We start from the raw sequence: 25,760 nt of genomic DNA on the forward strand, positions 1-25,760 counted from the left end.
CTATGTACAAGAATATAACTACTATAATACTGCCCCCTATGTACAAGAATATAACTACTATAATACTGCTCCTATGTACAAGAATATAACTACTATAATACTGCCTCCTATGTACAAGAATATAACTACTATAATACTGCCTCCTATGTACAAGAATATAACTACTATAATACTGCTCCCTATGTACAAGAATATAACTACTATAATACTGCTTCCTATGTACAAGAATATAACTACTATAATACTGCTTCCTATGTACAAGTATATAACTACTATAATACTGCCTCCTATGTACAAGAATATAACTACTATAATACTGCTTCCTATGTACAAGAATATAACTACTATAATACTGCCTCCTATGTACAAGAATATAACTACTATAATACTGCCCCCTATGTACAAGAATATAACTACTATAATACTGCCCCCTATGTACAAGAATATAACTACTATAATACTGCTCCCTATGTACAAGAATATAACTACTATAATACTGCCCTCTATGTACAAGAATATAACTACTATAATACTGCCCCCTATGTACAAGAATATAACTACTATAATACTGCCCTCTATGTACAAGAATATAACTACTATAATACTGCCCCCTATGTACAAGAATATAACTACTATAATACTGCCCCCTATGTACAAGAATATAACTACTATAATACTGCCCCCTATGTACAAGAATATAACTACTATAATACTGCCCTCTATGTACAAGAATATAACTACTATAATACTGCCTCCTATGTACAAGAATATAACTACTATAATACTGCCCCCTATGTACAAGAATATAACTACTATAATACTGCCCCCTATGTACAAGAATATAACTACTATAATACTGCCCCCTATGTACAAGAATATAACTACTATAATACTGCTCCCTATGTACAAGAATATAACTACTATAATACTACTCCTATGTACAAGAATATAACTACTATAATACTGCCTCCTATGTACAAGAATATAACTACTATAATACTGCTTCCTATGTATAAGAATATAACTACTATAATACTGCCTCCTATGTACAAGAATATAACTACTATAATACTGCCCCCTATGTACAAGAATATAACTACTATAATACTGCCTCCTATGTACAAGACTATAACTACTATAATACTGCCCCCTATGTACAAGAATATAACTACTATAATACTGCCTCCTATGTACAAGAATATAACTACTATAATACTGCCCCCTATGTACAAGAATATAACTACTATAATACTGCTCCCTATGTACAAGAATATAACTACTATAATACTGCCCCTATGTACAAGAATATAACTACTATAATACTGCTTCCTATGTACAAGAATATAACTACTATAATACTGCCTCCTGTGTACAAGAATATAACTACTATAATGCTGCCCCCTATGTACAAGAATGTAACTATTATAATACTGCCCCTATGTGCAAGAATAGAACTGCTCTAACACTGTCAGTATTCTTTTTGCCAGCTCAGCACTAAATAGTATTGGCTTATTATACTCCCAGGGTATTACTGCCAGCTCTATCAGGTACAGGTAGCTGAGGTTCTTTATTATAACTGTGTCTTGGGTGTACCAACATGGCGCTGAGCAGATTTCCCAGGCTAAGCAGTAACAGGAGAGTGGTTTCCGGTCACGTGCTGGGTGTCGGGCATGCGTACCATGGTCCGTACGTGCTCGGTCTCGTGAAGCGCTTGCGCAGTAAAGCTCGCCGCTTGGCCTGATTTCCGGCGGTGGTTGAGCGGAAGATGGAAGAAGATGAGGTCGCGGAGAGCTGGGAGGATGCGGCCGACAGTGGGGTGAGAGGAGGTTGGCGGCGCGGGTGCAGTGCGGGGCTGGAGAGGCAAAGCTCCGGCTGTGTCCTGCGAGGGTGTTGTGACTGCAGCGCGCTGTGTGGCTGAGCCGGCGGAGGCTCTCGGTCGGAGTCTGATGGCTGGAGGACATGCGGGGTGACAGGGGTTACTTTACTGCGTGTCTTGGAGCCCCACAGTCCCTGTACCGAGGAGCCGTCCTGCACCACGTGGTCTGGGGGAGGGGCTTCTGGTTAAAGGACTATTGTGCTATGCAGCCTCTGCTTAACCCTTTCCCCGATGTCAGGAGCACCATGGACAGGGGCCCCTCTAAGAGCTGAGACCCCCAAGCTGTCAGGTACTGGGGCCCCTCTGAGAACTGAGCCCCCCAAGCTGTGTTGGGTACAGGTGCCCCTCTGGGAGCTGAGCCCCCCAAGCTGTGTCGGGTACAGGTGCCCCTCTGAGAGCTGAGACCCCCAAGCTGTGTCGGGTGCTGGTGCCCCTCTGGGAGCTGAGCCCCCCAAGCTGTGTCGGGTGCTGGTGCCCCTCTGGGAGCTGAGCCCCCCAAGCTGTGTCGGGTGCAGGTGCCCCTCTGGGAGCTGAGCCCCCCAAGCTGTGTCGGGTGCAGGTGCCCCTCTGGGAGCTGAGCCCCCCAAGCTGTGTCGGGTGCAGGTGCCCCTCTGGGAGCTGAGCCCCCCAAGCTGTGTCGGGTGCAGGTGCCCCTCTGGGAGCTGAGCCCCCCAAGCTGTGTCGGGTGCAGGTGCCCCTCTGGGAGCTGAGCCCCCCAAGCTGTGTCGGGTGCAGGTGCCCCTCTGGGAGCTGAGCCCCCCAAGCTGTGTCGGGTGCAGGTGCCCCTCTGGGAGCTGAGCCCCCCAAGCTGTGTCGGGTGCAGGTGCCCCTCTGGGAGCTGAGCCCCCCAAGCTGTGTCGGGTGCAGGTGCCCCTCTGGGAGCTGAGCCCCCCAAGCTGTGTCGGGTGCAGGTGCCCCTCTGGGAGCTGAGCCCCCCAAGCTGTGTCGGGTGCAGGTGCCCCTCTGGGAGCTGAGCCCCCCCAAGCTGTGTCGGGTGCAGGTGCCCCTCTGGGAGCTGAGCCCCCCCAAGCTGTGTCGGGTGCAGGTGCCCCTCTGGGAGCTGAGCCCCCCCAAGCTGTGTCGGGTGCAGGTGCCCCTCTGGGAGCTGAGCCCCCCCAAGCTGTGTCGGGTGCAGGTGCCCCTCTGGGAGCTGAGCCCCCCCAAGCTGTGTCGGGTGCAGGTGCCCCTCTGGGAGCTGAGCCCCCCCAAGCTGTGTCGGGTGCAGGTGCCCCTCTGGGAGCTGAGCCCCCCCAAGCTGTGTCGGGTGCAGGTGCCCCTCTGGGAGCTGAGCCCCCCCAAGCTGTGTCGGGTGCAGGTGCCCCTCTGGGAGCTGAGCCCCCCCAAGCTGTGTCGGGTGCAGGTGCCCCTCTGGGAGCTGAGCCCCCCCAAGCTGTGTCGGGTGCAGGTGCCCCTCTGGGAGCTGAGCCCCCCCAAGCTGTGTCGGGTGCAGGTGCCCCTCTGGGAGCTGAGCCCCCCCAAGCTGTGTCGGGTGCAGGTGCCCCTCTGGGAGCTGAGCCCCCCCAAGCTGTGTCGGGTGCAGGTGCCCCTCTGGGAGCTGAGCCCCCCCAAGCTGTGTCGGGTGCAGGTGCCCCTCTGGGAGCTGAGCCCCCCAAGCTGTGTCGGGTGCAGGTGCCCCTCTGGGAGCTGAGCCCCCCAAGCTGTGTCGGGTGCAGGTGCCCCTCTGGGAGCTGAGCCCCCCAAGCTGTGTCGGGTGCAGGTGCCCCTCTGGGAGCTGAGACCCCCGCCCTCCCCCCCCTCATGCTGTGTCGGGTACAGGGGCCCCTCTGAGAACGGAGACCCCCCCCCCAGCTGTGTCAGGTACAGGGGCCCCTCTAAGAACTGAGAACCCCCCCCCAGCTGTGTCGGGTACAGGGGCCCCTCCTAAGACCTGGGACCCCCGCCTCCAAGCTGTGTCAGGGGCACCAGGCGCAGGGGCCCTTCCTAACAACTGAGACCCCCAAGTTGTGTCGGGTGCACCAGGCACAGGGGCCCATCCTAAGTACTGAGACCCCTCTGGCAACATGTCCGGGGCACCTCTTAGAGCTGAGACCCCCAAGCTGTCAGGGGCCCTTCGAAGAACTATGACCCTTCTGCCGACATGGTGGGGGCCCCTGTGAGAATTGAGACCCTTAAGCTGTGTCAGGAGCACCAGGTACAGGGGCCCCTCTGAGTCATAAGGTCTCCTTCCTACTGTGTTAGGGGCACCGTGTATAGTGGCCCCTCGAAGTACTGAGACCCCCAGCTGCATGTAGGGTACAGGTGGTTCTTGCACATCGTTTACCCCTCCTGGATGGTTAAGCTTCCTGCAGGACAATGCGGGGGTCTCATTACCATCAGGGTGTCCCCCTTAACACATGGTTGGCCTCCCACAGGACTGTCCGTTCTGCCCCCCATGAGCAGCGGGGTGCTGTCCCCTCAGTCAGCAGCTGCACCTGTTTGGGGTGCACTGATTCGCCCGGTGGCTTGTTGTGTGGGGGCGCTATGACGCTCATCTATAAGACTTGCATGTCAATGTGAACAAATATAAAGAACCCGCCGAACCTCTGCAGCCCCCGGATCAGGACCCCCAGGAGTCATATCCCACCCTGGTCCTGCGGCCGTCCATGCTTGGGCCCCGGGTGACCCCAGGAGCTGATCTCGGCAGCAGCTCTTAAGCTAATATTGGGGGCGACCTGCGGTGTCCCCACGGTCGGTTCCTCTCCGGGTGAGTGGCGGCTCTGGCGCCGTGTGCTTGTAATGGTTAATGAGAATATTTGTGCCGTTTGTGGTTAGGTGTTAGTCGCTGGCGGCTGCAGACGTCTATTGCCGCAGGTACAGAGCGCCGGCAGCGGAGTTAGAGCTCATACTACCTATAAATAGTGAACTTCCCCTGTAAGACCCGACGGCGGCGGCGGTTATTAATAACGCTGCGTAAAGGACGCTGGATGGGGACGCAGACTGAAATCCTGAGCTGCCGCCAAGTTATGTGATCTGACACCCAAGTACTCCGTAGACTTCAGCCCGTCCGATAACACAGCGGGGGTCCGCATGCCTGCGAGTGATGGGAAATGCAGGTTTCTTTATTAGAGAGCATAGTGAGCACTGGCACACTGCTGCATCTGGGCTTGAAAGAAATCCACCTGCAGCCGCTCGTCTGATTGACGCGCCGCTCGTCTGATTGACGCGCCGCTCGTCTGATTGACGCGCCGCTCGTCTGATTGACGCGCCGCTCGTCTGATTGATGCGCCGCTCGTCTGATGGCGCCGTGTATAATCTAATGCTTTTACTCCCTGCTGTTCTCAGCTTATAATGCGGCTGAACTGTCAAGACTTGTATCCTGCAGTTTTCCCCTGCTGTAGACGCCATCTCTAATTCTCAGTCCTCTCTGAGCTGGACGGTGTAGACTGCTGCTATGTCGTCCCCATACACTGCACACATGGCAGAGCGGCATCTCTAATTTGGCTTGTAGCTGTGAGTGTGACTTGCCCAAGAGGCTTGTGTGCTACTCGCATTGGACAGCACACAGACGCCAACCGGTGTGATGTACGGACAAGGCACGTCAGGTCCTCTTTGCCTGTGAAATGGAGAGCACTCACCTCTCCCGTGGCCCCGGTTCCTTCATGTGCTGGCAGCCGGCGCATGCGCAGAGCGGAGCTGGCGGACGGTGAGTGACGTTTCTGTGCGGCCAAATCGTGGCCGTCTGCATAGGGTTTGGTTTGTTAACGCAATCCTATCGTAGCTTCCAGCAGCGGAAATTACGCCGTCTGCAGGCGGCCTTTGTCTGAGCTGGTGGGTGTAGACTAGCTGCTATGTCTCCATACACTGCGCACACAGGAGAGCGGATCTCCTTTGGCACTTGTGGGTTATCTGTCAATACTTTTTTAAGATTGCGTTTTGGTGCCTCGTGTGGCACAGAGTGTTAAGGCAGCAGTATGCAGTCCTTGGCTCTCGCTCACAACCTGAAGGTTATGAGTTCCATCCCCCATTGTTCAGGTAGTCGGCTCAAGATTGACCAAGTCTTCAATCCTTCCAAGGTTGGTAAAACCGCTGTCAGAGTAGTATTCAAAGTGTTAACAGTTCCGACACGCGGCTCGTCGGAACTGCTGCCACCGGTTGTTCGGGGGGCCCGTACAGTGTCCCGCGATCTTGTAAGATCGCGGGACGCTGTGCGGTTGCTAGGCAGCCGGGGGGGCCTTTCAGCGGGCCCCAGGCTGCCTAGCAACTGCACAGTGTCCCGCGATCTGACCTTGATGGAAGCCTGTCTGGTCCTTGCACAGTATGATGTAAGGCTATATATAATGATGTAAGGCTATGGCATTATATCATACTGTGCAGAACAGATTGTTCGCATCTTGCGATGTTCGTAACTCGAACATTCGCAAGTAGGAGACTATCTGTACTTAGCTCTCTCTCTTTTTTTTTTTTCCCTCTCTCCATTCTATCCATAGATGTCTGTGGGTTACTGGAGACCCCCAACACACACATTCGTTTTCTTTTAACCTGCTTGCTGGGGGCTAACCGCACTCTTATGTTGCCTCCGTTTTGCGTATAAAATTCATGTTTCCTGGACTGACTTTGGGTCTTCCGAACTCCAAGCATCATACACAAATTCCGTAGGTAAATTGGAGGCAACCTAAGCCATTTTGGTTAGCCCCCTTACTGGAGATGGGCATCGCTTGACAACAGGTAGTTGGCAGCAAGTTAGAAGGGAGACCCCTAGTGGCCAGTGTCAGGGCTTTTCTCGCACAAAAATAAAGGGCTACTCCCGTTAATTTTCTTTTCATTTGATATATGTTTTAGTCTTCCCTTGTTTAGTTATTCCTTTTCATATGAAATATCTGGAAACCTTCCCCTCAGGTGATCGTGCGATTTCAACTTTGACCACCTGAGAATTACTTGGCTTTATGTATTTTCAAACTAGTCAGTTTCTCATGCTCTGACTTTGTTTATGGCCTGTAGCTTGCCTTCAGCAGAGATGGTACAGTCTCTAGCTAGTCATGTCATGCTGTGCTGATACATAATAGGATTAATAGCACAGAATAGTGAAAGCAGAAATCTCAGCATCAAGATGGTGCCTGATAAGCATGAGACAGGAGGCTGCACTGCATGAAAGTGTCTGTGAAATACAATGGAGACCTCCAGAGTGTGACAGCCAATTGGATAAGGGGGGCAGAGGTGAGAAAATGGTTTTGTTGGAGTGGCCCTTTACCTTAAATGATCACATAAGCGCAAGTTATCTCAAAGTGCAGTGACCGTTTTTAAAGCTAAAAAACTGATAACCTCTCCAGAATTTCGGACACTTGAGGGACTGGAACAGATTCTGTGTTGGTGTCAGTGTATATATATAATTTTTTTTTTCTTTCTAGGAAATAGATCGACGATTGGAGAAGAAACTGCGGATAACACAGAGGGAGCGGTAAGGACTTCCACCTTTCTAATGATGTATTAGGAAGTTAAGTTTGGCCCCCTATATGTACTTAATATTTATGGTAGTTTAGCTGCTCCAGATTATCAGTGTTTGTGGCCCCCATCACCGCTCTACTGTTTATAGAATGGCTCTACATAACCGTACTGTCACATTGTAAATGCTTATCCTGTACTGATCCTGAGTTACATCCCGTATTATACTCCAGGGCTGCACTCACTATTCTGCTGGTGGAGTCACTGTGTAAATACATTACTTATCCTGTACTGATCCTGTGTTACATCCTGTATTATACTCCAGAGCTGTACTCACTATTCTGCTGGCAGAGTCATTGTGTACATACATTACTTATCCTGTACTGATCCTTAGTTACATCCTGTATTTGACTCCACCAGCAGAATGAGTGCAGCTCTGGAGTATAATACAGGATGTAACTCAGCATCAGTACAGGATAAGTAATGTATGTACACAGTGACTCCACCAGCAGAATAGTGAGTGCAGCTCTGGAGTATAATACAGGATGTAACTCAGGATCAGTACAGGATAAGTAATGTATGTACACAGTGACTCCACTTGCAGAATAGTGAGTGCAGCTCTGAAGTATCTGTGTACATACATTACTTATCCTGTACTGATCCTGAGTTACATCCTGTATTATACTCCAGAGCTGCACTCTATTCTGCTGGCGGTGTCACTGTGTACATACATTCAAAAAGTTGAAATGTTGGCACTTGCACAAAAATTGTGACTTTTGTATGTCAGGTTTCGGTCATAAGAAAATTGATTCCTTCTGTCTTGACTCCACCAGCAGAATAGTGAGTGCAGCTCTGAAGTATAATACAGGATGTAACTCAGGATAAGTAATGTATGTAGATGGTGACTCTGAACTGTTCATGTAAATTTGTGTTTATAGTATAATTGTGCTAGTTAGAAGAAACGTTCGTCAGTTTACATGGGGGTTGGGGGTTTTCACACACTCGGCAATACTTGGGTCCTCCTGGCAGTCAGTGCAGTCAGCGTCGTGAGGTGTATACTGGAAAGCTGCCTCCTGGTCTGACTGCTTTCCTGGGTCGGAGCTCTTTATTACATGAGTCATAGTGTTACAATTACACAGCTGCTTAATTATGTTTTCGTGCCACCAGTCCACCTATTACATGTCTGCTGTGCCAGTTCTTTATATGGTGATTTCCAGGTTCTGTTCTCATTTCTGTTATGTTGTCTGCAGCAAATCAAAGTCTCCACCCAAAGCGCCGGTGGTTATTCAAGACGACTCTCTCCCGGCCGGTCCACCTCCACAGATCAGAATCCTGAAGAGGCCTACAAGCAACGGACTGTCCAGTAACCCCCATGCCAGCAGCCGGCCAACAGTGCCCGTGAAGTCCCTGGCACAGAGGGAGGCGGAGTACGCAGAGGCCAGGAAACGTATCCTCGGCAGCGCTAGTCCAGAGGAGGAACAAGAGAAGCCAATTGCTGACAGGTGAGGGGTCGGTGTGTGTGGCGGGGACTGTCTTACAAACCTGATTGGATTTTGTATTTTGATCGCCTCTCATCTGCAGTCTGCCCGTTAAGACAGCATGTGATAAAGTGCGGGATATACTGTATACAACACTAGTAATGGTTTGTAGCGCTTTTGTCCGCCGTGAGCACTAATGGGGGTGGTCGTACAGATCAGATGTAGGTCAGCGGTACTATAATTTTATGTAATGTGAATGTTGGGGACTCTTTCCCAACAACAGATGTCCGCTGGTGGATACTTTTTATTCTCGGGGAGTTAATGCTCCTCTGTTACTGGCATTTTCCTGCCCCACATTCAGGAAACCACCACATTCGGCTGAGCATGCATGTATATGGGGGGAAGGTCCGATAAGATGGCTGCCGGACGACATTTGCTCAGGCATGGACATACCAAAAGTGCTCGGCCCCTCCTGTTAGTCTATGATTTGCCAGTCTGTCACTTATATGATGCTTACAGCTCCACAGAGTCTCCCTTAAAGGGGTTGTCTCGCGCCAAAACGGCTCTTTTTTTTTCTTCTTTCAATAGGCCCCCCCGTTCGGCGCAAGACAAACACAAGGGATGGGTTAAAAAAAAAAGTTTAGTACTTACCCGAATCCCCGCTCTGCGGCGACTTCTTACTTACCTTACCAAGATGGCCGCCGGGATCTTCACCCACGATGCACCGCGGGTCTTCTCCCATGGTGCACCGTGGGCTCTGTGCGGTCCATTGCCGATTCCAGCCTCCTGATTGGCTGGAATCGGCACACGTGACAGGGCGGAGCTACGCGATGACGCGTTGAAGGGGGCGGAGCCAGAACGCCGCTCGTGCCGAGACCCAAGAGAAGGGAGAAGACTCTTCTGTGCAAGCGCGTCTAATCAGGCGATTAGACGCTGAAATTAGACGGCACCATGGAGACGGGGACGCCAGCAACAGAGTGGGTAAGTGAATAACTTCTGTATGGCTCATATTTAATGCACGATGTATATTACAAAATGCATTAATATGGCCATACAGAAGTGCTTAACCCCACTTGCTTTCTCGGGACAACCCCTTTAAGTGATTGGAGCCCTGCAGTCCCTGCACCCCCGCTGACCCAATCATCACTCATGTCTCTGATAAATTGGGTAGAACTTTACACCTGTTCACACTAACTCTTAGGCCTCCTGTCCACAGCTTTCACTGCGTTACCCACGGTGATTATCAGCACGTGGGTAACACAATGAACGCTTTCCGTAGGATAACTATGGAAAGCGCAGCCTGATGGACACGAGCAGAAAACTGCAGCCTTTTTTTTGATCGTGTATAAAAGTCGCGGCATCGTAATGGTAGGTTCATCGCAGAAAATCGCGGTGACAAAGTGTTCTGCGGCGGAAATCCGTGGGGGTGTATCGCAACGCCTATGCACAGTCGGCCCAAAGGATGACTTCTTATCGATGGGCTAATAGTCCCATGTTGGGTTTATATCGTGTCTCACCTTCCCTGTGACATCCCCTCTCTTTGATCTGAATGCAGTTTTTTTTTGTATTTCAGGCCTCCTGTCCGAATCAGCCAGTCAGAGGACAACAGACCATCTAGTAACGTGATCCGGCAGCCACTGGGTCCCGACGGTTCACAGGGTTTCAAACAGCGCAGATAGATATACCTGGAGAATGACGCCATGGGCTGCTCCGGCCTGTCACACCAATGGACACGAGCAGAGGGAGTCGCCTCATTTACTTGCACTTTGATGACCTTTTGCTCCGCCCACTGTGACCTTAAACCCCGTGCACTGTGACCCCCATCTTCCGCCACCCCTGTAGCTCCGACCACTGTGACTGGCACATCGCCACATGCTGCCCCAGGTCTTATTGCAAGGGAGAGCATGTCCATGTGCAGTAGATGGGTGGGGAGGGAGCAGGCAGAGTTGGGGGCGCCCCGTGCCTGCAACTGCCACTTCTATGGAAGTTACCGCCAGCAATAACAATATCTGTTAGTCCTGTCTCTGGGGGGAAGCGGGTCTCATGTCCCCCTCCTCCCCCTCTTGTGAGTTTCCTTTGAGTGCATGTCTGCCTCCTCTCGCTCCATGAGGATTGGTTCCCTTCTCTCTTCAGGTGTAGTGTGCATGAGCGAGTTTTAATTGTTTCATAAGAGATTATTTTAACAGAGAATTTCTAGTATTGTAGAGTGCACTGAGCAGCCGCCATCGCTGGATGTTCTGTTATCGGGTGCTTCAGGACCAGCCGGTTTTGGGTAAGGACAGGTGGGCATGAGCTGCCGATGAAGCAGGGAGAGGTTAATGCCTGTGCTGTCCCTGGAGGCCAGGAATGTAGGAGAGCAGACGGTTGTCTTTGTTTCTGCACGGTTTGGCGGATGCTGTTGCTCTGCGTAGTGCTGACATGACGGATGCAGTAGTTTGATGCAAGCAGTTGCTCTGAGTCTGTATAGCATGGAGGTGGCAATGATGTAAGGACTTGTGCAGGTGACCTCGTGTAGAGGGGGGTGGAGTCTATTCTGACAGCTACGGAATGGAGGTGACGCTTCAATGTCCGTTTTTTTTGGCTGCGCACTGAACCAGATAAACCTCGTAGAATTCAGATCAAGTCCATGTTCAATAAAGCTAAGTGTCTGTTTTATCCAGTTTGTCACATAACTGCGCTGCCCGTTCCGACCCATGAAATAGTCACCTGGACGGACAGTGAGGCGTAGAGCACGCTGTATTCTCTCGCTGAGTTGTGTATATTTTAGGGGCATTTTTTTCTTTTTTTTTTTTTGTAATAATCATGGGCTTTACGTGTAATTATCCCTGAACGGTGGAGTGAAAAACTCCAGGAACCCGCAATGCCAAAATGCCCCCACTGGCCGCTAAGTGTCCACTTTCTTCAGCCTATGGTCTGCAAGGTAAAGTGAAGTCTAGGGGAAAGTGGAAAGACTAAGGTGCCTTATATAAGACGAAGCTACTGAGCATTCCCCCCCCCTCCCCCAAATGGATGTTGTTGTGATCCCATCTGCCAATCTCATACATTACAGAGTACATTGCATTAAAATGGACCCGTCACCTACGACGCTGCAGCCGGCCATATTTGTTGCACTGACGCCATCAATGGATTAATTGTGCAGTGCTGGACATCATCCACAGCTGCTCCACACACGGGATGGGTCCATTTTTATTAAATTGCAGTTTTTCTAAAAAAAAAAAAAAATCTCCTAATCTGTGAATGTTTTAGTAGCTCTTTTATATAAGTCAGAGTTTTGTAGTAACTAATTAAGCTTCAGGAATGATATCGGCCTTAACCCCATAAACAAGAATGTAAAACAACTTGTCAGTGTTCCATTTACATCTTGTCATACTCTGCGTCTTCAGTTACGCCTGCAGATCTTCACTTACCTGCGGGTCTTCACTGATGTCTTGCATTCTAGTCAGCTCCAGAGCTGCAGGTCTTACTAGTGCCTCTTGTGTTTCACAGCTCGCTGCTGCCCCTAGTGGTTTTGTCTGTACAGTGCATACCCTGCTATGTTGCCCTGTTGTGGCTGTATAGCGTTAAAGTAGACGTTAATCCTTTGGCACGCAGCACAGCGGAGTGTAGTGCACTATGCAGTCCTGCGAGAGCCGACAGATTCCTAGTCACAGGCAGAATGGTGACTTCTGCTCTGGATGTGACTGGAGTACAAACCAATGTAACAGCGGAACTCTTGATGCTGCTCTGGAGGTGACTATAGCATAAGACATGATTTATCTCGGGATCTGTACAGGATAAGTAAAGCAGTTGAGTCTCTGATATGACAACTTATTGTGCAGCTGTGGTTTAAAGAGGTATTCCGGTCTAAAGGATCTTTCCTCAATCACTGGATAGGTGATAAGTGCTAGATAGTTGGATGCCTGACCACTGAGTTCACCACCAATCGCCACGATGGGGGACCCAGATTACCCACCACCACAAGATGGCAGGACTTTGAAATAGGTGTGCACCCTGCAGCTCCCCTCAAAGTCTGACACTGACAGTCTTAGCCGTGTCATTGGTGGGGTCCCAGCGGTTGGACCAATCCAGTGGTTAGCTAAAACATGCTTTAGACCGGAAAACCCCTTTAACAGGGTTTCCTGGGACTACAGTAGCGGAGACTATCTAAAGGACAGATCAATATTTAATTGGCGGGATCTACTGCTCAGGTGCCCCGCCGATCAGTTGGACTCTTCATGTGATGCCACTTTTATTGGTCACATGGCCGGAGAACAGCTCAATCCTATTCAAGTGCAATACCAGGCATGGACTGAAGTGACAGCTGCGCCCACCCAAGTGTTGCTGTCACTTCAATCAGGTCATCAGGGGACCCCCACCGATCAACTGCTGATGATCTCCTTAAGATAGGTCATCAATTATGTAGTCCTGGAAAAACCTTAAATATGATTTACCAGTAACATTAACATTTCGGTCTGGGGAAATGCAGTAGAGCTGAAGTAGCGATCCCGGGCTGCACGCTGCGTGTAGTTGTTACCGTCAGGCCCTCCTGACTGACGAGAGTATTCTCAGTATTGCCAGCGACTGTCCTGCCGGAGGGGGCGGGGGTGTAGTTATCACTTGTTTTATTCCATTCTTGAACTTCCTGTGTTTCTGGAGGGCAGCGCTGCTCCCCGGGAAATAGAGATGTTTACAGAATCTGGCAGATTAATTTCCCTCTTTCTAAATAAACGAGTGTTGTACGATTTACAATTTTGTACGTTTCTGGCCTCTGTATGTTTTGTGGTGCCGTCACGTTTGCTGGATGATGCGGAGTTGTAGATCTAACACCTGAATCTGCGTCATCTCGCCCCTAAACGCACAGCAGGCTGCTTTTTTTTTTTTTTTGGCGCTCAGGTTGGTTATGAGCTGCAGCAAACATGGACTCCGTCCTCACCAACATGTCGCCATCTCGTTACACCGGTGCCTTTCTCAGCGGTTTCGCCACTAGGTCGCAGTTGTGTGCCGTATTCCTGACATGTTTGACCCCACACAGTCCTGTCTTCCTTGGTAGCACCTTCGAGGCCTGGAGATAACGACCGGCCGGGAAGAGTTTCCTCGATCATTGATGGACTTGTCACTTCTTACTGAGGACGTGGTGAGGGGTAATAATCCGAGGCTCTCAGGATGGTGGAGTATGACGGCTTTCTGCATAGTTTTATTTTCTGGGACTCGGACCTGTCAGAAATGATGCTCTAACTTACTTGGCGAGTTATCTTCCTCCCTCGCTATGATGATATGACTGTTACGACGCTATATCTGACATGAGGCTCATCCTTGTATCGGAAAGCCTCATTCACACTTGTGTATTTTAATCACTGTTTGTAAACCAAAGAGTCCAAATAAACAGAAGTACAGTGACGTGCCAAAAATCATGGGACGGCAGGATGTAAACTGATCATGGAGTGGAATTACCTCAGGTAACGCCAGGATAGCATTTGTTTTAAAGGCCAAGCATGGTCACACCTGTGTAAGTTATCTTGTCAGTGAGGTTGAGCTCCGGCCAGCGTACTCATGGCGAGGCGACATGAATTACTGACGATTTTTGTGTTTTAAGAAAAGTTTATTTGTTCCTGTTAGCTTGTTGTAAAATATAATGGAAAATAACTTTCATTTAGAAAAAAAAGCTTGCTTTTGTGGTCAGGACATAGATTATTAAAAATATATGATTTTGAATTTCGAATGTTTTAAGGACCTACACAGTGAGAAAAGAAATTACTTACAATCATGAGCCAAAGTCCTTATACATTGCAGATTATGTCCATACAGGTCAAAATTAACGAACATGTCTGGTTCTTTGCGATTGATGATTGAGGACTTGGTCACTTTCACGTACCGGCCCCCAGATGTAGTCACCCATATTCTCGTTGTATTGTCCTTGATAGCGACGCTCAAACTGTTGCATATCTTGGTGGAACCTTCCGCCTTGTTCTTGAATTTATATGGATGAGCATCCAGGATATGAACCTTGAGCGACATCCTGCAGCCCATAACGGGGTATTACTTCACCATCGTTTCCACCAACTCCACGTAATTGTTTTTGTGATTTCCCAAGAACCCCCGAAACGTGGCAACAAAACTGTTCCAAGCTGCTTTCTGTACTTCTGTGAGCAGGTCAGGAAATTTCGGACATTCTATGGCCCACCTTGATTGGTGGTCCCACAAAGATGCCTGCTTTTACCTTTGCCTCAGTCAGCTTCAGGAAGAAGTTTAGTAGAGGTTTCATCGCTGTAGATTCTTTATGTAGAGCCGTGAAAAACTGTTTTCATGTGAAGAGGTGGCATCAGAATCATCTCAGGATCTACTAGGGGTTCCCAGTTGACGTTGCTTCGTCCAATAGTGAAGTCAATACATTCAGGCCAATCGTGGATGGTAGTGTTCAGTTTTGGCTCTGCTATCCCAAAGATGGCAAGGAAACTTTGTGAAACCACCTTTAAAGACCCATTAGGAAAGCAACCATCTTGAAGTCTCCAATTACCTCCCATCCATACTGATCGTACTTCAGAACTTGCAACAGGAATTTGACACTACTGTAGTCCTCCTTGAGTGAGCCACTAGAAGGGATGGAAGTTGATTTCCATTGTGGAGCAGAACTGCTTTCACTCTCTTTGGAAGAACGGTTGCTGAAAAGGCACCAATCCTGTGCGTTACAAGGTGTCCTAGTTGTCACGTCATGGCAGTAACAGAGTCCCATCTTGAAGGGTAAAGAAGGCAGAAGGCATTTGATGATGTTTTCTTTGACTTGTAGCTTGCACGCTATTGTCCAGCAAGTTCCACTGTTCCAGCCTGGATGGCAGAATTTCTTCTTTAGCTTTTGTAAGACTAAAGATCTCCTACCAAATCATTACCATCCTTCTGGTTTGGGTAGTCTGGTCTTCTGTCCTCTTCGCCGGCATGGAAGGGATCAGTTGCATCTGTACTGTCTGAGTTGATGTTTTCTGAACACGTCTGCACACTATGCATGCTCTGTGGAGGCGTTGGAATGGAGAGATCAGAGCAATGCGGTACCGGGGCCATAGACAAAGGCATGTTTGGATATGTCACCACAACTGCATTTTTTTCCACTTCGACATTTGGAGGGGTTGGCCATGCAGAAATAGCAGTTGGTGGAATGACCAGTTGGTTCCTGCCAAATTCTTGGTATCGCAGCTGAACTGAGGTGCCCATGACTATCGCCCACAGCCATCCTAAAATATGCTTTGTAGGATGCATTCGTTTTTGCCGTTGTTGCCAAAGAGCGCTTCTTTGCCCGTGTTTTGTTGAACTCTCTGCATACAGAACAGAAAGCATCCGCAGGATATCTACAACCTCTTGATGTGATACTTGATTCAAATCACCAATTTATCTACAGATGTAAAAATAAAAAAACTAGCATATTAGCATACAAAATAGTTACTGTACCCGTATAATCAGGAATCTGCACTCTACATGAAATCTTAGTCAGCAATGTGGCAATCAAAGTTTTGGCTCAATAACTGTTAATTTGTTATTCAAATAATGTGAAAATACCACTGATTTCCTGGACGCACCAAAAAAAAAGAAACTTTTGTTGCCTTGTCAGAGTTAAAATGAGGTGTGATGGTCTGTGCCAGACGAACACGTGAGGGCCGGGAATACATCATAGGCAGTGCTACCACCCACAGTGAATAACAATATGAGACATGCCACTCTGAATAGACAAGCAACTCTGGCACATCTCACATCCATGTTTAACCCTTTGCAATCCAATTTTGGATTCAGGGTTTCCTAGGGGTTTTTCTCTTTCTGCCATTATACAATCGTGCCACCTGCGGGCTAGAGACAGTACTGCGGTATTGGATATGCTGGAGAGGCCCCAACAGAGCGGCCAGTAATCTACAGTATTAAACATGGCCATATAAGGGCTTGTTTTTTGCAGGACAAGTTGTATTTTTTTTTATGGGGAATCCTTTCTGGGTACATGTACTGTCACTTTTTTTAAAGGGGGTGCTGAAGGAAAAAAAATTCTATTTTGTTTTTTTTGGACTTCATTTTTCCAACGTTCAGTGTGCAAAATAATGTGATAACATTCTTTTGCTCAGCATGATTCTGCCATCCCAAGCTAATGGGGCGGCCTGCACACTTGTCTGACACGATCCAGCATTCATGGGATGTGGTGGAGATCCTGCAGCAGGTCCCATGCTGATGTACTACCATTTGTTGGTCCTTTCAACCTTTTGCTCACCTATTCTGTTTTTTTGTAAGTCACTATTTTTGTTCAATAATTGCTTGTCTACCTGGCAATGAAGGGGCGTGCTGGAACGATCTCCGCCCTGTCCTGCCTCCATTCACTAGCGATCGGTCCACACCTGAACTTATCGCTGGGATGATGGGTCGGGCAGCTGCTGCTCCATCACCTCTACAGATCTATTCCATAGGTTCTGCTCAAGGAAGAGACATCTCCATGGCCTCGGTGCGGTGAATGAGAATTGGGTTGTGGAACGTGCAGACATTCTACCACAACGTCCGGCACAGAGTTAAATGGGATCTCGCCAAACTTCATTCACAGATGGGAAAATAAATTGCAGCAGATCAGTGGAAATGGCGTTTATTACAGTCGTTGGAATGAGTGAAATATGGGCTCAAACTTGTCACACACACTGATTCAGTTGGAGACTGTGAATACCAGAACTAAACCAGGTACCCCACTCCAGCAGGTCCTCTCTCAAACGAATGTAGGAACACACGGCTCAACATATGTGTCGGCATAAAGTACTGGCGCCATAATCCACAGCTTGCGACGTATTGCGCAGCATGCAGTCCAATATTGGCAAGAACAGTTCCTTGAAGACTGGCTGAGGTCAGCACTACCCCAGTACCAGTGTTGGAGTACTACTTTAGACTCTGCAATAAGGCTACCGCGACCTGAATGCTTTCGTCTGTCCAAATTAGTTAATGAACATTATTGTAGAAAGAACAAGTGATATCAACTGTGTGAAGTCACCACTGTGCTCTTTCTGATGAGCCCAGCCCATTAAGCTTTATTGTGCTAGGCAAAGCGAAAAAAAAGTATATAGGGTCCAGTCATGATTGACCAACACCCCAAATTACACCTCATTGCTGTAAAAAGTAACATCCTACAAAGGTTTAACACGAAGGCCTCCCTCACACAGGCATTCTTGTAAAGCGCTTTGAGCAGTGCTGAAAACGCTGTACTAGGCTCCTATTCATTTCAATAGGGCTGTTCACACAAGGCTGATAACACAGTGTTTCCAACGCTGCTTTGTTGCATGTTCTATTGACCATTTTCAGCTGTGAGTTTCCCATTGAAGTGAAAGGGCTCCGTTTTTAGCACTGCTGAAAACGTGACACAACTTTGTACTGCGTTTTTATAGTGTTAAATGCAGGTTCAGCGAGCCTAAAAAAAGGTTTCCAGCTTCCTTGGCTATGTTCTCAGCTGTGCTAAAAACTCAGCTGAAACCGCAGGCAAAATGCTGTCAAAACACATGCCAACCTGAGGCCTAAGGTGCCACGTGGCACAGCGTATGTAAAAATGCATTCTTTAGTGACATTTTACTGTGTGCAAAGCTGCTTATTTTTATGCAGTAAAAACGTAGGCACGCTGATGTCACTTTTTTTCTTGTCCCCTTCCGGAGCCATAATAATTGGCATAATAAAAAAAAATCCTGTATTACGCGTGCAATTGTGTATTTACTGGGGTTATTTACGTTCCCCATTCATTTCGATGGGCGATTTATGCATGAAATACATGCTTAACCCCTTAACGACCAGCCCATAGTGTTTTTACGTCCTCCCGAAGTGGGCTTTATTCTGAGGACGTAAAAACATGTGTCCTGCAGAGAATAAAGCCCCTCGGGCTGTGGACGTGACAGCTCCATGCTGTCTGTGTCCGCAGGTAGCTGACAGCATGGAACTGTCATCCCGGGCTGTTCAGACCCCCCCCCCCCCCCCCGGCATTGCAATCGGCGCTATCCAATCGATAGCGCCGATCGCAAAAAAGTAAATAAAACTGCAATAAAAGTTAAAGATTCAGCTGCTCTGATGGATCGGATCCATCGGAGCAGCTGAAATTACTCACCGAGGTCCGCGGCACGGCTCCCTGCTGTCCCGATGCTTCGGGCCCCGTAGCCGTCCTTCTGCGCATGTGCGCCAGGCGGCATTACGTAAGCCGCATGCACAGGAGGCCCAGCGCGCGCGGGAGACTTAAAATCTCCCGGCTCCTGTAGGTAGCCGGGAGGCAGGAGATGTCAGCGGTACCGCGATCGCCGTTATACAATGGATAACGGCGATCGCGGAAAAGTGTAAAAAAAGAAAAGCTTCACCTCCCCTCATGGATCGGGTCCATGAGGGGAGGTGAAAATACTCACCTCAGGTCCGCCGATGTCCTCCGGCCGGTGTCGGGACCCCCCCGCTGGCTTCTGCGATGTGGCGCGCATGCGCAGAAGCCGGCGGGCCCGGCAAATTCAAAATCTCCCTGCACCTGGCTGTCACAGATAGCCGAGTGCAGGGAGATATGACTGGGGCCCGCTGTATGCGTTTTCCAGTCATATGATCACCGTTATCCATCAGATAACGGTGATCATATAAAGTTTAAAAAAAGTTTAAAAAGTTAAAGTTTCATCTCCCCTTACGGATCGTATCCGTAAGGGGGGATGAAATTACGTACCCTAGGTCCTGGATTTGTACCCTGGTGGGATGTTGATCCGTGGACCTTACACCAGCTTCGGCGCATGCGCCCGTCAGCATGATGGCGGACACATGCGCAAAAGTGAAATATTGCCCAAGAAATGTAAAATCTCCCTGCTGCTGGCTACCAAAGGTAGCCAAGAGCCTGGAGATGTCACGGGAGCCGCGGTATGCGGTTACTGGTCACGTGATCGCCGTTATCCAATGTATAATGGCGATCACGTAAAAGTTCTTTAAAAAGTGGCAGTTTCATCTCCCCTCACCAATGCGATCGGTTGGGGGAGATGAAACATCTTCTCGGAGGCTTCCGCATTTGAATCCAGATGCGATTATCCTTCATGGACCCTTCCGGCTGCTGCGCATGCGCCCACCGGCAAAAGGCCGGACACATTCGCAGGAGCCGGGGAGCCCAGGAAATTTTAAATCTCCTTGCTCCCAGCGACCAATGGTTGCTGAGTGCTTGGAGCAGTGACCGGGGGCCTCGTTGAGCAGTCCCCGGTCACGTGATAAAGTAGCGAACTAACATTAGGCCGGTCACACATGACCGGAGAGGAATTACGGGTTCTGCATGGGCTTGATCAGCGGTAATCCACGGATCAATCGCATGCATTGGATTACACAATTCCCCCCAATTAGTGGGTCGGAATTACGTAATCCACTCGCAGAAACAGAACACGGCATGCTACATTTTAGTTTCAAAACTTTTTATTCAAGAAGCCAACAGGTTAAGTACAGCATTACTGTTTGTTTCACCAATATTTACCCTCGCAGGGGTTGTTACAGATTGTTCAACATTTTTCTTAAACTGGTATACTTATCACTAAATTGTACTTAGTTAAGTTAAGTGCTCTTAAAGAAGAAATAACTGGTCATTTGTGTCTTCATATGTTTTATCTTTTAAACCAATAAACCTTGACTACATTCAGTTTTGGTCGTCACTCGTTTCTGCTTCGAATCTCGGTTTGCATGCTACATTTTACCGCAGATATCCGCGACCTAGAGCCCATTGTGCTCTATGACCGCAGATATACCCGCAGCCCATATGCAAACACATTGTGTACGGGCTGCGGGTACCCGGGTCATCTCTAAGCGACGGCACGGGAAATATAAACAAAAAACCGCCTGTGTGAGTAGGCTGTTATGCGCAGTACATTACGTGGCCGTACACAGGGTCACAGCCGGGCTCACAGCTGGAATCCGCTGCGGGCCTCCGCAAGCAGATTCCGCCTACGGCTACGTGAGCCCGGCACTATTCAGACCGCTACCAGTAATCCGTAATTTACAAGAAGCCCCGGAAACGCTCGCCTTCCTGCAGTTCCAGGAGCAGCTTGTTGAGCGCCTTCTCTGTGAGACCGCCGCACCGCAGCAAAATTGCAAAGCCTCACAGAGCGCCACTTTTTACACCCCATACCCGCCGCTGAGGTTACGAAATACCCCCCAAAATACATGAGGAGGGGGAATACCCGTTTTTCTTGCCCCATGTGCCCATCCCAACCAGCCTCTGTAATTACCCCTGTCTTCGGACATAAAACGCAGTTTATATTATTACCGTTATCTAATATTTAGGGAATGCCAAAAAAAAAATGGGGGGGGGGGGGGGAGGGATTATTTTTAGGAAGTCAATTTTTTTTCTGTATAAGGGCGCCCACCCACTGGCGTTTTTTTTTTCCCTGCGAAATTCGCAGTATTTTTTTTCTGCAGGGGTCTATGGGACTTGTAATGTTAAAATCGCGATCGCGCAAGCGATTTTGCGCGATCGCGATTTTAACATTACAAGTCCCATAGACCCCTGCAGAAAAAAAATGCTGCAAATTTCGCAGGGAAAAAAAAACGCCAGTGGGTGGGCGCCCTTAGTGGGCAATGGGGCCTGGAATTTATTCAGTTCTGCCCTGAAATCCAGCGGGCATTCCCTCCATTATGGGCCTAGCCATGTGTCCTGTAAGTAGATTAGGGCCACAATGGGTATGTTTCTGAACACAGGACAGACGGGGTATCCATTTTGGGGTGAACGTCTTCATTCCTATGTACACCGTACAAAAAAAACAGTTTTTAAATTGACAAAATTGCCAAACAAATGAAAATCGTAATTTTTTCCCTTTGCTTTGCTTAAATTCATTCAAATACTTTGGGGTCAAAATATGCAGTACACCCCTAGATGAATTTGTTAAGGGGTCTAGTTTTCAAAATGGGGTCATTTGTGGGGGTTCTCTATCGTTTTGGCCGCTCAATGGCTCTACAAGTGGGCAATGGGGACTGGAATTTATTCCGTTGTACCCTGAAATCCAATGGGTGCTCCTTCCATTATAGGCCTAGCCATGTGTCCTGTAAGTAGATTAGGGCCACAATGGGTATGTTTCAGAACACGGGACAAACGGGGGTATCCATTTTGGGGTGAATGTCTTCATTCCTATGTACACTGTCCAAAAAAAACAGTTTTTAAATTGACACAATTGCCAAAAAATGAAAATCATAATTTTTTCCTTCTGCTTGGCTTAGATTCATTCAAAAACTGTGAAGTCAAAAAAGTCATCATACCCCTAGATAAATTCGTTAGGGGGTCTACTTTTCAAAATGGGGTCACTTGTGGGGGTTCTCCATGGTTTTGGTCACTAAATGGCTCCACAAGTGGGCAATGGGGACTAAATCTCCTTCAAGCAAAATTTCTATTCCGAAAGTCACCGGTTGCTCTTTTCATTTTGGGCCCCATTGTGCATACAGACGTAATACTAGGGCCACAATGGATATGTTTCTGAGCACAGGACAAACAGGGGTATCCATTTTGGGGTGCAAGTCTTCATTCATGTGTGTGCGGTACAAAAAAAACTGCTTTTGAAATGACAGAATTACCAAAAAAATGAAAATCGTATTTTTTTTTCCCTTCGGCTTGGCTTAGATTCATTCAAAAACTGTGAAGTCAAAAAAGTCATCATACCCCTAGATAAATTCGTTAGGGGCTCTACTTTTCAAAATGGGGTCACTTGTGGGGGTTCTCCATCGTTTTGGTCACTTAATGGCTCTACAAGTGTGCAATAGGGCCTAAATCTCCTTCAAGCAAAATTACTGTTCTGAAAGCCACCGGTTTCTCCTTTCATTTTGGGCCCCGTTGTGCATCCAGACGTAAGATTAGGGCCACAATGGGTATGTTTCTGAGCACAGGACAAACAGGGGTATCCATTCTGGGGTGCAAATCCTCATTTTCATGTGTACTATAGAAAAAAGTCCTGTCTTTAAAATGACATATTTGCAAAAATATGAAATTTTAGTTTTTCTCTTCTAAATTGCATTGACTCCTGAAAAAAAAACTGTGGGGTTAAAATACTCATGGCACCCCTCAGTGAATACGTTAAAGGGTGTAGTTTTTAAAATTGGGTCACTTGTGGAGGTATCTATCATTTTGACTCCTATGAGCCTTTCCAATCTTGGATTGGTGTAGGAAAACAAAGTGTTCCTCAAAATGCTGAAAAGTAATGTTTAAATTTGTACGTCTCCTAAATGGTTAAAAAAAAACGAAAGTTTTTCCAATGTATGCGCCCAAAATAAAGTAAATGGATGGAAATATAAATCTTAGCAAAAATTTCTATATTATGTTTGCACATATTTGAGATATTGCAGTTGGAAATGTGAAAAAAATGCCGATTTTTTTTTTTATTTTTTTTTATTTTTTTCAAAATTTTCCCAATTTTGGCGCTTTTAATAAATAAACACATCCTATCGGTCTTTTTTTTCCACCTAAATGAAGTACAACATGTGGCGAAAAAACAATGTCAGAATCGCTTGGATATGCAAAACCTTTCTGGTGTTTTTCCATGCTAAAGTGACACATGTCAGATTTGCAAAATTTGGCCTGGTCATTAAGGCGCAAACAGGCTTGGTCACTAAGGGGTTAAATGCTGAAAATTCAACATGTGTGATTTTTGCGTGTGCAATGACTAAGTATGGTCTCTAGGGAATGTCCAGATCCCGCGACTTGTTATGACAGCGGCGTCAGGTCTGCGCTGCTGTAAACTGTTTACACTGGTCATTCATGGGTTAATACAACTTTAACAATCACAAATGCCAGCACTGACTCGCTGGCACATTGCATTACTCACAGATGGTGGCGGCACTACTTACTGATCGGCCCGCAGGAGACATAGAAGTGACTGAAATTAAAGTGAATTGTTCAGAACTTCAATTCTCCGCGTTTTGTCTAATTTCCAGCCTTCCTTCGCGGCGCGGCGTCTTCGCTGTCCGGCAGTCTACTTTTTCTCGTTTTAAAGGGCGTTTGTCTTTAAAAAAACGCTAGCCGAACATAACTCCCTGCAGCCACCAATTCCTTCGTGTATCCCGATTTTCCATTTTGCTTCGCTTCTTTTGATTCCAGTGCTTGTCACATGATCCGCTGCAACGCGTTTTTACCGTTCACACAGACCTCTCATACATTTCTCAGCTTTTAGCTTCGGCCCAGGCACGAATGCTACGTCACTAATGACCACGCGTTCACAGCCCAGGACGGAGAGCAGAGCTCGCGGCCGTGTTCTACTGTGCGCACATTTGCGTGACCAATCACAGGGGACTTCACTGGCCGGATCCAGAAGTGCCGCCGCACCATTAATGGGGACCAAAGTAAATATACAGCGCGGATCAGTGATATACGGTAAGTGCCACCGAGCTGAGATCCATGTAATTGGGAACATACCTACCTCCTTGAATGTAGGCAGTGCGAGCGCTCCCTTGTGGTGGCGCCGCCGCCCGTTATGTTGCACTCGTGGTTTTGGCGTATAAATACTGATGCAGAATAATGACCAAATCCTGCAGTGTAAAAGGGGCCTTCATTTTTCACAATCCTTGTGTTGGCCGCTCTCATATGTGCTTTTTACCCCGATTACCGTAGCGTAATTGTGGTATAACGCTCTAATTGATTTCAATGGAGTCTCGTAGACCTGCGCTTGATCGCGGCATTTTATAACGCTGCCTTTTCTCTTTTACTGCGTTTAGCGCACCTAGTCCCCCATCACAATGATGGGGTGTGCTACATCCCGCTGTTGGAGGCACGAGTTCCAAAACGAAAGTAAAATAGCGGCGTTTTGCCGCCCGCATGTGTAAGAGTGACCTTAAGCTAACTTCACACTAGCGAGCGTGTTTTCGGGGCGTGAACCCCGCCTCCATATTGCGCTTGCCATCCATGTGAAATCATGTGATAACGGCCGTGTATCATGTAGAGATCCTCCGCTGCGGCTGTCAGCCATGGTGGAGGTCCACTGAGTCTCCCATTCTTTTCATAGGAAGACCTAGCCTGTGGCGCGATGCTGCCGCCAGCCCCATTGCCAAGAATGGGCGGTGTGATGCGAGGGCACGCAGGATGACAGAACGTGCCACGATTTGTTTCCCGCAGCACGGTGCCATGCAGGAAAACATCGCTGTGAACGGGGTCCATATTTGTGCGTCTCACTATGCACAAACCTCATGCAAGTCTATTGCCTGCGTGAAACCGAGCGGGGATTCTGTTATCAGGTTCGCGCTGACTGAACCGCGAGCGGCGCGGCCCCCCCGGACAGGGACGCCTTTTAACTCCGTGTTTTGTTCTGGAATGCTGCTGCATTTCAAAATATACCTGGAAGTTTGAGTCTAGTCATGGCGGCGGCCTCACCCCGCCCACTGCGTGCAGACTGACAGCTCTCTCCCTATACACAAGCAGGGGAAGGAGCTGTCAGTCTTGCAGTGGGCGGGGAGAGGCTGGCACAGCCGGCGGGTCAGGGGGGCAGTGCCAACCCGATGACAGAAGTCCTTGTAAGGTGGTCCTTCAGTTCTGAGACCACATTCGGTTCCAGAATCGTCACGTTGCTGTTCTGTCCGTTGCTGCAGGCTTTTTCAGAAGGCGCCCCGCAGGTAAAATTCTGCAACAGCTCTGCTGTGTATGAACTCGCCCTGAGGCCGGCCTCTCACGGGCATAAGCGTATTTACACGCGCGTTCATGCGGTTTTTACTGCCTATGTGTGCATGCCCCGCCTATAAAAACACGCAAACATGGTGCCATTGATTTCAATGGGCAATTACGTTTAATTTTTGCTGTTTTTGTTTACAACGTGCATGAAAATAGGGCATACTGGGGTTTTTACCTGAACAACGCAAATTTTTGCATCGGGTACGTAAAATACAGAAGCACAATGCATTGGTGTGAATTAGCCCCTAGGCGTATGTTCACACAGCGGGATTCGCAGCGGTAAACTCCGGAGTTGTTTACTGCCGCCAGGAGCAGCGCTTATCTCCACAGATCACTCAGGACTTGTGGTCACCTGCCGCTCTGCCAGCAGTTCCGGGAGGAGCCGCTAGGTGGCGAATTGCAGCGTGATGCCATGAAGGACGCT

General features: G+C 48.3%; 1 protein-coding gene across 1 annotated transcript; it reads left to right on the top strand.

The window, feature by feature from the left end:
* The first annotated feature begins 1,684 nt into the window (after positions 1–1,684).
* On the top strand, positions 1,685–14,431 carry SZRD1 (SUZ RNA binding domain containing 1). Its single transcript, XM_066606328.1, has 4 exons — positions 1,685–1,816; positions 7,222–7,271; positions 8,506–8,757; positions 10,307–14,431. Exons 1-4 carry the CDS (start codon positions 1,766–1,768, stop codon positions 10,410–10,412), a joined length of 459 nt encoding a protein of 152 aa, XP_066462425.1. The 5' UTR covers positions 1,685–1,765; the 3' UTR covers positions 10,413–14,431.
* The last annotated feature ends 11,329 nt before the right edge of the window (positions 14,432–25,760 follow it).

This window comes from Eleutherodactylus coqui, chromosome 6, assembly GCF_035609145.1.
Source record: "Eleutherodactylus coqui strain aEleCoq1 chromosome 6, aEleCoq1.hap1, whole genome shotgun sequence".
Classification (NCBI taxonomy): Eukaryota; Metazoa; Chordata; class Amphibia; order Anura; family Eleutherodactylidae; genus Eleutherodactylus; species Eleutherodactylus coqui.

What these genes read in the sequence shown, in the direction of transcription:
- SZRD1 (XM_066606328.1), top strand. Translation starts at nt 1,766, where the DNA reads ATGGAAGAAGATGAGGTCGCGGAGAGCTGGGAGGATGCGGCCGACAGT. An exon ending in AGGATGCGGCCGACAGTGGG is followed by an intron (nt 1,817 to 7,221) that starts GTGAGAGGAGGT and finishes TTTTCTTTCTAG; the next exon opens with GAAATAGATCGACGATTGGA. An exon ending in CGGATAACACAGAGGGAGCG is followed by an intron (nt 7,272 to 8,505) that starts GTAAGGACTTCC and finishes TGTTGTCTGCAG; the next exon opens with CAAATCAAAGTCTCCACCCA.